Consider the following 13,781-nt stretch of genomic DNA (forward strand, 5'->3'; position numbering starts at 1 on the left):
CTCGCCCTCCTGCACTGTGCATGGTGCCATTCACACTGATTTTCCAGCACGGTACAAAAAACCCAGCGCTAAGAATCAGCGCGAACAGCCCAACCCAACCCACTCCAGTGTTTGTGGCACTCCAAACTCCGCCCAAGTCTACTATTTATCACTGTTTGAGTTTGAAGTCTAGCAGAACAAGACACAGCAACTCAAGAGCTATGGACAAGAGGCTCTGAATCACTGATAAGCTGTGTCTAGTTATTAAGAAAGCTAATTGCTGAATGGAAAATAGAGAGATCCTTAGGTAATCTGAAGCACACGTCTCCATCACAATTAATTGATACAGGGCAGATAATATTTCACTGCATTGGAAGAAGTCAGAAGATTCTTCCAGCAGGCATCTCTAGTGTCAACTTTGCTGAGAGCCGGGAGCGAGCACTCATCAGATAGATCTAGGACGCAACACTCCGTATTACTGCTGGAGCACCTTATATCTAAGTCCATTGGGCAAGTGGGATGACTACTGCCTCATGGTAACTGCCCTACATGGATAATTCATGTAGGACTCCAGATTCCAATGATGGCATTGGTCAAATTGAAGTAAATAGCTGCCATGTACAGATGTGCGACTTGTCAGGTGCCATGCAAAGGGACAGACATGTCGTGTCTTACAGGCTGTCCCTATGCACTAGTGTTCTGCTGGCCAGAACCTAAAAGGCGAATCTGGACACTTTTCCCCATTTGTGCATATGCAAATGAGGGCACTAGCACAGATCAATAGACAATATCAATGCAATGTTTCCTGAAGGTGCATATGCAGGGGCATTTTGTAAAAATAATCTGTACACGCCTCTGTGGCAGCATTCTTTATGATTCAACACTTGTTCCTGGTGAAATCTCTGTCGCGAGCACTCAACCCACAGTAGGTATGGATTTTTACATAAGTCTACCACGGATTTTTGTTATGGTGGCTTGCATACCAGCCATGTTGTTTTTAAATGTGTTCGCCGCTCCTTCTGTGGCCAGGATTGGAAAGGGCCTATCGGGGGTGCTGACGAGAGCTTTAGCATCCTATGCCGCGCTTTCCTCTACCCCACCTGTTTCACTCCAGCGAATGCATGAATCAGCAGGTGTGGGACCCGGGCTGGCTTTAGCTGACAGTTCAAAACAGCATTCTTTGCAATGGGTGACCCCTGACCCTTCCCGTCGTGTTACAATGAAGCTAGTGCAATGCCAAAAGGCCTCCCCCGTACGAACAGGCATTCAGAACAAAAAACCGATACGTTTTGCTTCATGCGCAGAAAATACTCTTTGTTGAGCTTGCGGCCCTCTCCCCCGGAAGAGTATATAACGTCTGGTGTCTGTCTGTCCGGAATCAAATCCACTGAACGACAGCAGCCACCATGGGAAAGGTAAGATCACGGCCTCTTCTGTGACGTTCTCTTTTTAACCACTGCTGCCGTTTCATTTTTTATATCTGTATATTTGCACATTAGAAACCGTTTAAAACCTTAGACAGATATCAGGTGTGCACATATTATTTCGCACAAAATTTCGATATTAATTGGACCGCATACAAAAAACGCAATCCGCGCTGGTCAGCTTCGGCCTCCACAGGCACCTTCTTCGGTTGAGAAGCACCAGCGCGTGCTCTCTACAATGTGCAGATAAGGACGAGGCAGAGATAGTTTTATTACTTTTTTATACAGATTAGGACAGAGTGCCTCGCTAAGTATTCACAGCATATCCAAATGAAAAATACATAAGTACACCAAAGTGTGATTTAACTGTACATATTGAGTGTCATTACATTCCGGAGTAAAGTTAAGGGGTGTTCCAGAGTTTAGGTGTCCTCAATGGGGACAAGTGTTGACAGGACAGGAGGTGAACGGGCTCTCCATGACCGAAGCCTGTCCTGGTGGTCCTGTCCAAGCAAACATAGGCTATGCCTGGAACAGGGCTTTCAGTGGGAATATAGATGTTCAGGCACTCTCTGTCAGAGTGCATGTTTGCTACCAAGAAGTGCTGGTACTCGTCCACTGAAAGTGTTGCACCAGTATAAGGCATTGCTGGCATGCTCCCTTTCAAATTAACGGCGTGCAGGTACTCAGTAGTACCAGACAGTACCTGACAATTTTAAACATTGTCCTGGAATAAAAGTAATTAGTGTAATTGTCTCGAAAGTTAAGGCACTGATATCTGTTTAGTTACTTGTGCCCAGTTCCACTACTGAGTTAAAATGGAGCAGGAGCGTAAGCGACAAAGAAGAAAGAGAGATCCCTGGGCAGCAGTGAAGGAAATGGAGACCAAGGGGTGCTGAGTGGAAGCAAATATCCAAAAGAAAACAAAACAGAGGGACATAGGGAACAGGTCTGAAACAGAATAACACATGGCACCAGCTGAGTGAGGCTAAAGAAAGGAGAATGTGAGGAGAAGGGCAGCTAAACGTCTTATTCAGACTCTCCTGAGCTCTCGGCTAGCCGTAGACTAGGGAGCATTGTTGTATTTCATGTGTTATCTTTATGTATTCTCAGAAAAAAAACATATATAGCAACCCTCTGTACATCAGATAGGCCTGCATTACTTGTTGGGTTTTAGTACTGGTTTGGACAGCGACAGGAGTTTCTGCCCAATTTGAAATTGCAAGATCCACATGCTTGGTGCGTTACTATGGCTTGAGGTATTACTGCATTGGTTTCCATCGACAAATCCTCCAGGTCAACCATGAGCAATTTGCTCCATGAAAAGGTACAGAATTGCAGGAAAAGATGCATTAATTGGTGCCAAAGGAACTAATTCTGCATGCTATTAAACATTAAAAAGTGGTTTTAGGAGTTACTTGGAATCCCCTGGCAGCAATTGTCTCACACTTACCTAACCCAGTTATTTCCCTGCTTAATTTATTCTTAAGTCAGGGCATTGTCCCACACACCTTTAAGGAGGAGTAAGTCATCCCACTTAAAAAAAAGTTGGGGATGATCCTTCCATCTTGAAAAACTGCCGCCCCCATCTCACTCCTCCCTTACATAGCTAAGATACCAGAGGCACATGTTGCCCAATTCCTATGCACGTTCTTAGAGGGATCCTCCTTTTCTGATCCCTACCAAGCGGGTTTCTTTCCCGCCAACTACACAAAACTGTTATTCTTTTCATAATTCATGACATGATATCCTAATTGACTGTGTCAGGGCCCCAGGTTTGCAGGGATCTGCATTAGACTAGATGAAGGCCTTCCTCTCTGCTTGGTCACAATCGGTAAGTCTCACCCATTTTCGCTCGCGAAAGGTCGGGCTAAACTGTGAAGTGCCACAGGGGTCTTTATCCCCCCCATCTATTCAACCTCTATATCTGCCTGTTAGTCCGCACCTTACAGAGGCAGGGGGTGAAGAGACACAATTACATCAATGATATGCAGTTACTCTTCAACATCAGTGACATAATAGGTTTTTTTCGAAGCACCATGTTATACATTTGTGACTGGATGAATTGTCATCTGTTAAAGTTGAATTTGGATAAAACTAAAATTGTGATGATTAAAAACAAACTGCACAGCTGGAACTATTCCATTTGGCCAGTGGAGATGGGTGCTCATCCCACCCCAAAAAAAGCAGTCAAGAGCCTTGGGATTACCATTGATGAAGATGTTTCTATGAAGCCTCAAATAGGTGCAGTAACTGCATCTTGTTTTTTCCAGCTTCGAAAAACTGTAAAAAAATCTGTAAATATTTTACACTCAAGGACATCATCCAGATTATAAATGCTTTGATCATGTCCCAGATGGACTACACCAACTCACTCTATCTGGGACTTCCAAAGGGACTGAGTAAGAGGCTGCAGCTGGTTCAAAATCAGGTTGCTAGACTGGTCTGGAGCCAGCCTAGTCACTGCCACACTAAACCTTTGATGGCAAAAATCACACTGGCTGCCAGTCGCTCAGAGGCCCCTGTTTAAAACTGGGTGTTTAATTTTTAAATCTCAATACAGCAAAAGTCCTACTTTTGTGAACTCCAGAATCCAGAATTATATCCCCAAACGTAACCTAAGATCAGCTCATCAAAATCTGTTAACAAAAAGAGATGGGGGGCTAAAGGTTTGCATTTATTGCCCCAAATATATGGAACTGTCTTCCCCCACATATTAAAGTCACAACTTCCTATATGAGCTTTATGACCTTGCTAAAAACATGGCTCTTTAGACAGGTTTATGGATAAGCTCTGAGTTCCCTGCATCTTTTGCTATAGCCCCGAAACCGGTCCTAGGATGCTTGTTTCTGGTCCAGGGAGGACCTGGCTTGGCAGTTCGGGCTGGACTGTTCCCATGAGGCACAGGGTCAAGACTGATTTGCATATGGCCAGGTCTAAACTGGGTTGGCATGGTGAGCAAAAGAATGATGGATTTAACCCAGCTCTCTTGACTGGCGGTGAATGTTTTGATTTGTTTTGCATTCCGTCCATCAATTGTGTGTCTTTTGCTATAGCGCCATGAAACATTTTTGGTGCAAGCACGCTTCATAAATACACCGTAGTATGACATACCAATAACCCAACTCGCAATTACAGATACTTATCCTGTTGGTGACATCAGCTGTTGTATTACTACTACTCGAAATTACGCAGGAGATATCATTATAATAACCTAGTATTTGTAAATCGCGAACAAATCACCCCAAAGGGTTTCAAGACGCTGGGAAGATTCAGCTAGCTATTGCCCCGAGTCACATGGTGCTGGGCTGACCTGCCGCTGGATTGAACCATGAGCCCTGTGCTCCAGAGTCAGCTGCCCTGGCAGCTGCGCCACACCTCTCACCTGGGGACACTAAAAGGATAATGAGAGAGAGGAATACAGAAGCAGTTGCCTGATGATAGAAACACCATGTGTGTTTTGGAATCGTGTTTTTTAAATTAATGCACTCGGCAAGTTGTTGTTAGCTTCAGTACATAACCCCACATAGTACACATTACATCTTAGACTGTTGAATTCTTAAAAAGCTCATTAATTCCATGGGAGATTGCCAGGCGAAGTAGAAGCATAACACTTCAGAACCTGAGATACTTAGCTTCCAAATGCTAGGTATTCCACAAGGTTGTAGCCTGCACCCAAAGCACAAGTCATCAGTCTGGGCTTGGGAGTGGAAGGGAATTGTCATTAGATCTTGGTCTGAATAGTTGCACTGGCAGCCAGAAGGAGTAAGTACAGAACTGATTCCCTAGGCACATTTTCTAAACCAGAAAGTATGTTTAAGTTTCATAGGTCCTGCTCACAAAGGTATTTTTGGCTGTAAACATAGGTTTATAGCAGAAAGACCTTTCTATGCCAGACATCAGTTCACAAAGGCAGTTTCCTTGGCATAATTGCATTTACTAGAGAAGATTTCTCCACGATGAGTGCAGAGAAATCCACAGTAGTAAATTGCACTCTAGGACTGATCACCCCCATATTATCTGGGATGTAGGAGAAGAGAATTTCTCCAGAGAGAAAAAAGAACATTTGCACAGGAGGATCTAATCCCCCAGTGTGGAATTCTGTGCTAAGTAGAAATCTGCACAGTGGTACCAGAAGCCCACGAGAATAGAAACGTGACATTTCCACTAGTAAGCCTGGAAATCTTTATCTGTCACAGTGTTTCTTGGAAGGTTACTGCTGGGAATATTTCTGAATACCAAAAGAAAAATGTAAAAGTGCGTTCAGACAGAGATCTAAATTTGCACCTACATTTACTTAAAAAATAATGATAAGGTCCACTGTGTGTTTTTGGGGAGAAAACCAGTGGAGGTAAGGTAGGCAAAAGGAAGAAGTGGATACATTTTCTGAGAACTAGTAGAACTCATGGCAGAGCTTTCTGAAGACATCACAAGGGAAAGGCTGTAACTGAGCATGTCAAGATAAGGGCATTGTCCTTCCTAAAGAGGCCTTGACCTCAGAGCCAAGCTGTGGACAGACGGAAAGGGTGGTGTCTATCTTTTTATTAGAAAGTAGCAACATTTTGTGTAAGCTTGATGCTCCCTCTAGTCACTTTTGAATAAGAAGACTAGAGGGGAAAAAATAGTGAAAGAAAGAGGCTGCTTGTGTGAAATGGTGCAGGGCGAGATAATACAGTTAACGTTTAACGTCCATCATTAGTGTCTTAGGACTCTAATGTTTTTTCGAACAGCCCTGATTTCAAATCTGGCTTAACAGTAGATGTGACCCTAAGCTTTCATCAGCAACATAGGAAATTTCAATGAAGCTAGCTAATAACTGACACTTTAATGCCCAAAACGCCTGAGTATTGTATTCAGGAACTAGAATGAAAGCTCATTTGTTGGGCCTACAATTTCTGCAACGTTTAAACCATCATGTACAAAGTTTAAATTTGCGGCCTTTTTCAAAAAAGCTCAACTCACGGATTTAGGGAAAAACCATTAAAGAATTAAAGGTGCATACAAGTGTGCAAAGGTAGGTTGTTTGTAGTCTTATCTTTTATTGATAACATTAAGCATGCCACTTTGTTTTGCTGGAGTTGGACCAGTTTTAGAAGAGAGTTTCGAAAACCAATGTACAAAACAAGACACTCATCTATTATGGAAATATTTAAGTCATGATATATCATGACAGAATTTGTTTCACTAATTCCAATTGCTGGAAAATAGAAATGTTCTTGCAAAGATAGTTGGTGTTTTTGTGATCTAGTGGCCCTGGGCATAAATTAACTCTTTCTATTCCAACCGGGTCCCATATACATGTTATTAGGTACTGGTCTTACAAGCCCATCTAATGTGTCTCTCCAGTAGAAACAGGGCACATTGCTCTTCTTAAAACAGTGGTATCCAACATGCAGGCAGGAGGTTAGGATCTATGCCATACATTAAGAATAGTTTCACAAGATAACTGTTTATACTATTTATTTAACGTTACCCTTTCACATTATCAGTGATTATCCTAAATCGTTGGCAAGGCTCTGTATCTGATGCTATAAGCTAAAAGGACCTCTATTTATACCTCATTTGTCGTCAGCCAAGTTGCCCTTATTCCATCTCAGATTGTCCTGAAATCAAAGAGGAGATGTATACATGAACCTTATGGTCTGTTGCTGCATGTAATCCATATGCATCATTCAACCAAGGCCATGACTTTGGAAAATCTCTCCTGGTGTCACTGGTTTCATGACTTTCTATATTTGAATAATTCCTTGATGAATGGGTTGACAGGGCTCCGAAAACTCAGCCCTAGTCTTTTCGGATTACTCTTGTGGAGTAGCAAGTTCACCTTACTTTAAAAATAATTAAAATGTCCTCAACGAGTTTTTAATTAACTGCACAGCTGGATGGTGATTGGCACATATGCAGCTAGGGTACATGCCTTTTTCGGGCACCATTTGTCAACAAGTATCCCAATAACATTTACGTGACTATGCGGCTGAAACTTGCACCGGTCATATATGTAAAATAGTTGCTGGAGTAGAGGGGTGTTTATCTCCCTAAATGTAGGACCATGCTACGCTGTTGAAATTGTATGAAATAACTTCTTCTGTATCCCAATTCACGGAAAAAAGAAAAGATATTCACCTGTAACATGTAAAGAGCAACCATTTTGCTTTCTTAAGCCCGTTGTGGCTAGCATGATGGCTCCCTATGAGAATGGGGTTGCTTGCTTCTTATAGCATTGTGCTCCTCAGATTCCCATTGAGAAACAGAGCCTCCAACCTGCAGCGCTTGGCGTAGGTCTACGACACTTACTGGCTTCAGTGGGGACACCTCTGCACGAGAGTAAACACGACACTTACTGGCTTCAGTGGGGACACCTCTGCACGAGAGTAAACATGTAAACAAGGAGACCCTCGCACCCTGCTGACAAAGTGTGCATACTGTTGCCCTTATGTTCTTCTCACCATGGTTAGTGTTGTGCACAATGGACCAAATGTTTTGTCTTCCCTGCAGATCACCTTCTACGAGGACAGGAACTATGGGGGGCGCTTCTACGAGTGCAACTCTGACTGCTCCGACCTGAACTCCTACTTCAGCCGCTGCAACTCCCTCCGCGTCCACAGTGGCTGCTGGATGCTGTATGAGCACCCAAACTACATGGGGCGCCAGTACTACCTGCGAAGGGGCGAGTACCCCGACTACCAGCGGTGGAATGGCTACAACGACTCCATCAGGTCCTGTCGGATGATCCCAGAAGTAAGCCCTCGTATATGTTCCCGTTTTGAAAAATCCAGATAATTTTAAAAATGCTTGAGGAATAACTATTTTCTATTTTCAAATCGGATATATTTAATACAAAGATAAAAATGGATGCAAAGGAAGTTATGGAAATTCCTCTCTGTAGATCATTTACTTCCTTCAGTTGTGATTTTCCCATTCAAGCATAACAGGTTGTATTCTGGGTCACCCAGCTATGAGAGTGGGTAGCCAACACTGTGCCCATTTGTAAGGGTGTCACTGGCAGGGAGGCGGGGTGTAGTAGTATAAGATCAATGCATATTACCTGAGCTCCCATGAGAACCTAAATTCAATTATTCCGACAAATGAGCTTGGCTAAGACTGCTGGTCTTCTTGGTATCACTATAGTAATAATGGCCTCACTTTGGGTCTTCACTCTGCCAAAGGTGTTTTAGGATTCAGAGGGATCAACAATAATAACGCAATACATTTAAGAGATGAAAAGGCTCATGGAAAGGTTACACATCATTTTTAAAAACTAAGGGCATTATTTAACGCCAAGTCACACAGCGCAGATAGTCAAGTTGCTGTGCTGCGCTGCGTGACAGTTGAAGGGTAGGAATGTGCCATATTTCAGGCATTACGTCACATTCCTGTCCTGTTCCTTGTGCTGGCACCCTTTTGGCAGTCTAGTGCCAACACAGGCACTCTTTCACCATAGTGCTCCTTCTTGCACAAATACAATCCTGGAAGGAATATTCCTCTTTCTATGTGTGCTGCAGAATGCAACACACAGAGAAAGAGGAAGAAACGAGGAGACGTAGAGAAGGTGTAAGATTTTGGTTCATCCCCAGGTTTACAAGTTCTTGTAAATCTGGAGATGCATCAAAATCCATGGGAGTTGGGTGGAACACCCACGCAATGCCCATGGAATGCCTTCCCAGGGCTGAGTAACTCAAAGCAGCCACTCAAAGCCACGCAAAATGGCTTTGCATGACTTCAAACATCTGACTTAGAGGTTTGTGTCACGCAAGTACCGCGGTGCGTGGTGCAAAAGTGACGCAAACCTCACATAAATATGCCCCTAAGTTTCAATAAAAGAGCAGTAATGAAGATATAAAAAAAAATAGATTTTGGGGGCCTCCTTTATGAGGAATTATCGTAGGGAGGCTCCGCAAGTCTTCTTGCTCTGCTGTCCTATGCCAAAGTGAAAGGATAGGAATGCACCGTACTTATGAAATACAGTGTATTCCTGTCCTAGCGCACAATTTGCTGCCTAGCGCCAACGTAAGCACCCTTGCGTCAAGGGTGCCTCTGTCGCACGCACGACTGTTTTTTTGAGTAGGAAGGGTCCCTTCCTGAAGAAAAAAAATCCTGAGAGGAGTGTTCCTCTTTCCATGTGTGTTGCAGAATGCAGCACATATGGAAAGAGGAAGAAATGAGGAGAAAAACGAATATTTCTACTCGTTATGCCTGCTCCGGGGAGGCGTAAGGTTTTGGCACTGTCCCAGGTTTATGTGATCTTGTAAAACTTGGGGCAGCGTCAAAATCCATGGGTGCGGCATGGAAAAACCCACTCAATGCCCATGGAATGCCTCCTTGATGCAGAACACGGCAAGGCAGTGGCTTACGCTGCTTTGTCTTACTCCATCATCCAAGGCATGCAGCTTTGTGTCGTCTCATAGATATGGATGAGAGGCATACACCTCCGGAGCGTCAAAAAAAGTGACGCTCCGGAGGGGCACACCTTTCTTAAATAAACCCCTCCATTTTTATGTAGGGGCATAAATGAAAACATTTAAAGTATGTAAAATAGCCGTATTGAGATAAAATATATCTCAATTACTTCTCTAAACTGTGAAAAAACTAAAAGTTAAACATATCAGAAAGACTTGTCTATAAAATGTCCGTGCCAACCTGATGGCCTCAGCCAGTTAGAAGCTTCTGAAAGACTATAGAGTGGACAAAGGATAGCCAATAAGAGAGGTTGTGATTACTAAATCTTGTCTTGCAGGAAAGCAGCTCAGGTGATCATAAGGTTAATCGCTACTATTCAGAGTGTCAGTTGCTGGCAGAACACTCTTAGAAGCTTTTGTTCAGAAGGGTACTACCAAAAGTGAAGCAGATGCAGTGGACCTGGCCTACTGACCCATACTTGAGGCTGTATTTTGTTACTCAGCCAGAGGACAGGACATGAGGGCTATGTACTGTGCTTGCAACAGGCCGCTCGACATTCTAACCATGCTGCTGCCAGTGGCGGCTGGTGGTCTTTGAAAGTAGTGAGGCGTAATACCTTCCAGGAGTTCACCCCATTTGTCTCAAAATTTGCCTCGCTCAAAATGAATGCAAACTTCATTTTAATCTGTAAAGAGGAAATCACTATTTATAACTTTAAAAAGAAATCCCTGTAAGACTATGATTTAGAAAACAATCCACTGTTTGCTCAAGTGGTTTAGTATAAGTCTTATCTTCCTTTCAGTTATGACACATACTATTTTTGCCAACGGTATAGTGGAGCCTTCTACATTGTAAATGTACGAATGCAAATGAATGGCTACTTATGACATGCTGAGTATTACTTATGACACACTGAGTATTTTACAAACGTTTGTAAGTGTTACTAGTTAATCTGGAGTGTTATACATTGGTGGAGTTGGAATTTTCTGAAAAAAAGTCTTCAGTTACTTCCTGAAATGTAGGAATGAACTGTCCCTTCTCAGGCCTACCTACACAGTAATGTCTTCTAGCTGCTCTTTTTCAAGTTGAAACATGGTCAATTATTACAGGCTAGGCAAATCGCACGGCTTCCAGGAAAGGTTACACTCTATGCCCAGTGAGCATTTAAAATTGCATTTTAAACTCACATGCACAGCACGATGAAGGTCTGTCTACACGCACACTTTACTTATATCACAATTGTGGCTATACTTACATTGAGAATTTGCTTAAACAACTAAATCACACAACATTTAGGCAAACATGTATGGGCTAAATCTCATAATTGTACATTTTTTTGGGACATCGCAAAGAACAGATTGATCACCTAAACTCTGTTTGGAAAGTTCCTCCAGGATTGTTTGTAGATAACAGATTGAGTCTGATGATCCGGCACACTGCAGAATTCTAATGTAAATTTAGAAATGGCGGAATCTAGAAGATGGGTTGCAATATTCTGGGATGACCTCTTACCTTTCGGAGGGATTTCACCCAGGTCTGCTTGGAAATGATGATTAAAGTTCCTTTTTCTTTAGGATAAAGCTGTGTCGTAAGGGTTAGGAAAACCCCATCATTATGTAGGAGAAGAAACAAGTAGTGCCAGTCTAGGGCACATCACGAATGAGATGAAGGCAATGGATGGCACAAGTGAATATGCAACACAAGCATTGACAAGACCACCCAATAACTTTACTGTGGTTTTTTTGTATTACTCTGCTAACACAGCACCGAGGATCCTTTAGAATCCGGCTGTACGAGAGAAGCGATTTTGGAGGCCAGATGATGGACTTCACAGATGACTGCCCAAATGTTTATGAACGGTTCAACTTCAATGACATCCACTCCTGCCAAGTGAATGATGGACATTGGGTCTTCTATGAAGAGCCCAACTACACAGGACGTCAGTACTATCTGAGACCCGGGGAGTACAGGCGACATAGTGACTGGGGTGCCTCCAGTCCCAGGGTTGGCTCCTTCAGACGAGTAAATCATATTTAATGTGATAAAAAATAAGAACCTATTTCAATGTATTATTAAACAACACAATAAAATTAATTGATATAAAAATGAGTCTGCCTATTAAAAAATGGCCAACTTTAAAAAAATATATTTACTTTTATTTGGAGCACAAGCAGCATTGAGCAGACACAGTTATGGTCTTAATCTCCTTTCAGCTGCGTTCCTTGTAACGGTCTGCGATTGCATGAGATCAGTGTGATTATTCTGTACCTTTCAAGAAATTCTGGATGTAAGGTGGACTTTTTCTAGACAAGAAAGTTGTAACTACATGGCTGCTGATACACTTGGAACAAATGTAATTGTCAGCGACAACATCTGAGAGTGCTGTTCTACACTAAAAGATAACCTGTGCTCACCCTCTGGTAGCTTGGCACAGAGCAGTCAAGCCTATCTAAAGAGGCAATGTGTAAAGTATTTGAGCAACACACACAGTAACACAATGAAAACACCACAAAAATACTGCATACAGTGTTAGAAAATAGATTATATTTTTATGAGTAAAACGAAACCAAAACAACAAAAATCTAATAAGTAGAACTGGAGTTATGAGTTTTTGAAGATTAAATGGAACTACTAATCACACCATCCTTTGCCTCAGTAACTGACGACCTGTGTTTCAAAAGTGCACCACAGCCCCACTGCCCTGGTGCCATTCTGTGTGTGAAATAGACCTGACAAGCTGCTGGAGGAGCCAAATGCATCGCTGCCGCTGCTGCTTAACTACTAATCCCATAACCCTTTGCCTTAATAACTGATGACCTGTGCTTCAAAAGTGCACCACAGCCCCACTGTTCTGGTGCCATTCTGTGTGTGAAATAGACCTGACAAGCTGCTGGAGGGGCCAAATGCATCGCTGCTGCTGAACTACTAATCCCATAATCCTTAGCCTCAATAACTGATGACCTGAGCTTCAAAAGTGTGCCTCAGGCCTGCTGCTTCGGAGGCAATCTGTGTGTGAAATCAACCTGACAAGCTGCTGGGGGAGCTGCGTGCATCTCTGCAGCTGCTGGGTACTACTAATCCCATAATTCTTTGCCTCTGTAATTGACAGCCTGCGCCTCAAAAGTGCACCGCAGCTCCGCATGCACCCATGTCCTGCACCCGTCAGAGCACGGAGGAGGTTGGGCTGTGCCACCCCCACTTGCTTTTATTCTTGAATGGACATTTAAGGTACTATGTCTCCCTGCGTGCTAATATCTATGACTGTTGACATTTATTCTTCTTGCCCACATTTGCTCTGTATTCCTGTACACCGTAAGTGCATTCGTTTTAGTTATCAAATTCTTTTTGGGTTGATTTTATTGAATTTTAATCATTGTACTACTTGGTATTTTACTATTGACTGTGTTCACATTACGTTTATTTGTGATTGTCTTTTCTAAGTATGTCTATGGCTTTGTGGTACTCCCCCTTTGATCTGCACACCTAAAATGGGGAAACGTAAAGCCTCTGACCTAGTTCAGCGTATTGCTATATATCCGAAGGGCTCTACCAAACCAGGTAATGCACTCTTAAAGAAATCAACCTCTAACTAGAAGAGGTCAAGCCCATTTTAAATGCAGACTCTATGCCGCAAGGTGATCCTGGGGCCATACCAAAGAACAAAAAAAGAAGAAAGAAGTCCAAACTCTTGCTAGTTTTTTAAAGGACATTCAACCACGATATGCACTTGCAAAGCCCATTCAGCTTCTGCTGTTACAGACCCAGTGGCTCGAGCCATCAAGCCAATCTCTCCCTGTATAGTCCGTACCCTGCAGCAATCACTTTTCGCCTATGGCGGAATTGTCTGGGGAGCAAATAACCCTGGAGACGCTTAGCGACTCAATCTTGCCATCCCCCATTTCGGGCAATTTGGCCCACCTCACACTGCAAATAAAAGACTTAAGGGATGAGGTGGGGGATCTAAAACTATTGATTGGGTAG

At 43.0% G+C, this 13,781-nt stretch overlaps 1 protein-coding gene across 1 annotated transcript; it reads left to right on the forward strand.

Moving 5' to 3' along the window:
• The first annotated feature begins 1,265 nt into the window (after positions 1-1,265).
• On the forward strand, positions 1,266-11,906 carry LOC146858046 (gamma-crystallin-1-like). The gene is made up of 3 exons (XM_085648823.1): positions 1,266-1,394; positions 7,899-8,141; positions 11,565-11,906. Exons 1-3 carry the CDS (start codon positions 1,386-1,388, stop codon positions 11,835-11,837), a joined length of 525 nt encoding a protein of 174 aa, XP_085504949.1. The 5' UTR covers positions 1,266-1,385; the 3' UTR covers positions 11,838-11,906.
• The last annotated feature ends 1,875 nt before the right edge of the window (positions 11,907-13,781 follow it).

This window comes from Triturus cristatus, chromosome 3_2, assembly GCF_964204655.1.
Source record: "Triturus cristatus chromosome 3_2, aTriCri1.1, whole genome shotgun sequence".
Classification (NCBI taxonomy): domain Eukaryota; kingdom Metazoa; phylum Chordata; class Amphibia; order Caudata; family Salamandridae; genus Triturus; species Triturus cristatus.

Excerpts from the sequence above, each read along its gene's own strand:
- LOC146858046 (XM_085648823.1), top strand. Across the intron at positions 8,142-11,564 it reads CCTGTCGGATGATCCCAGAA|CACCGAGGATCCTTTAGAAT; the intron begins GTAAGCCCTCGT and ends CTGCTAACACAG.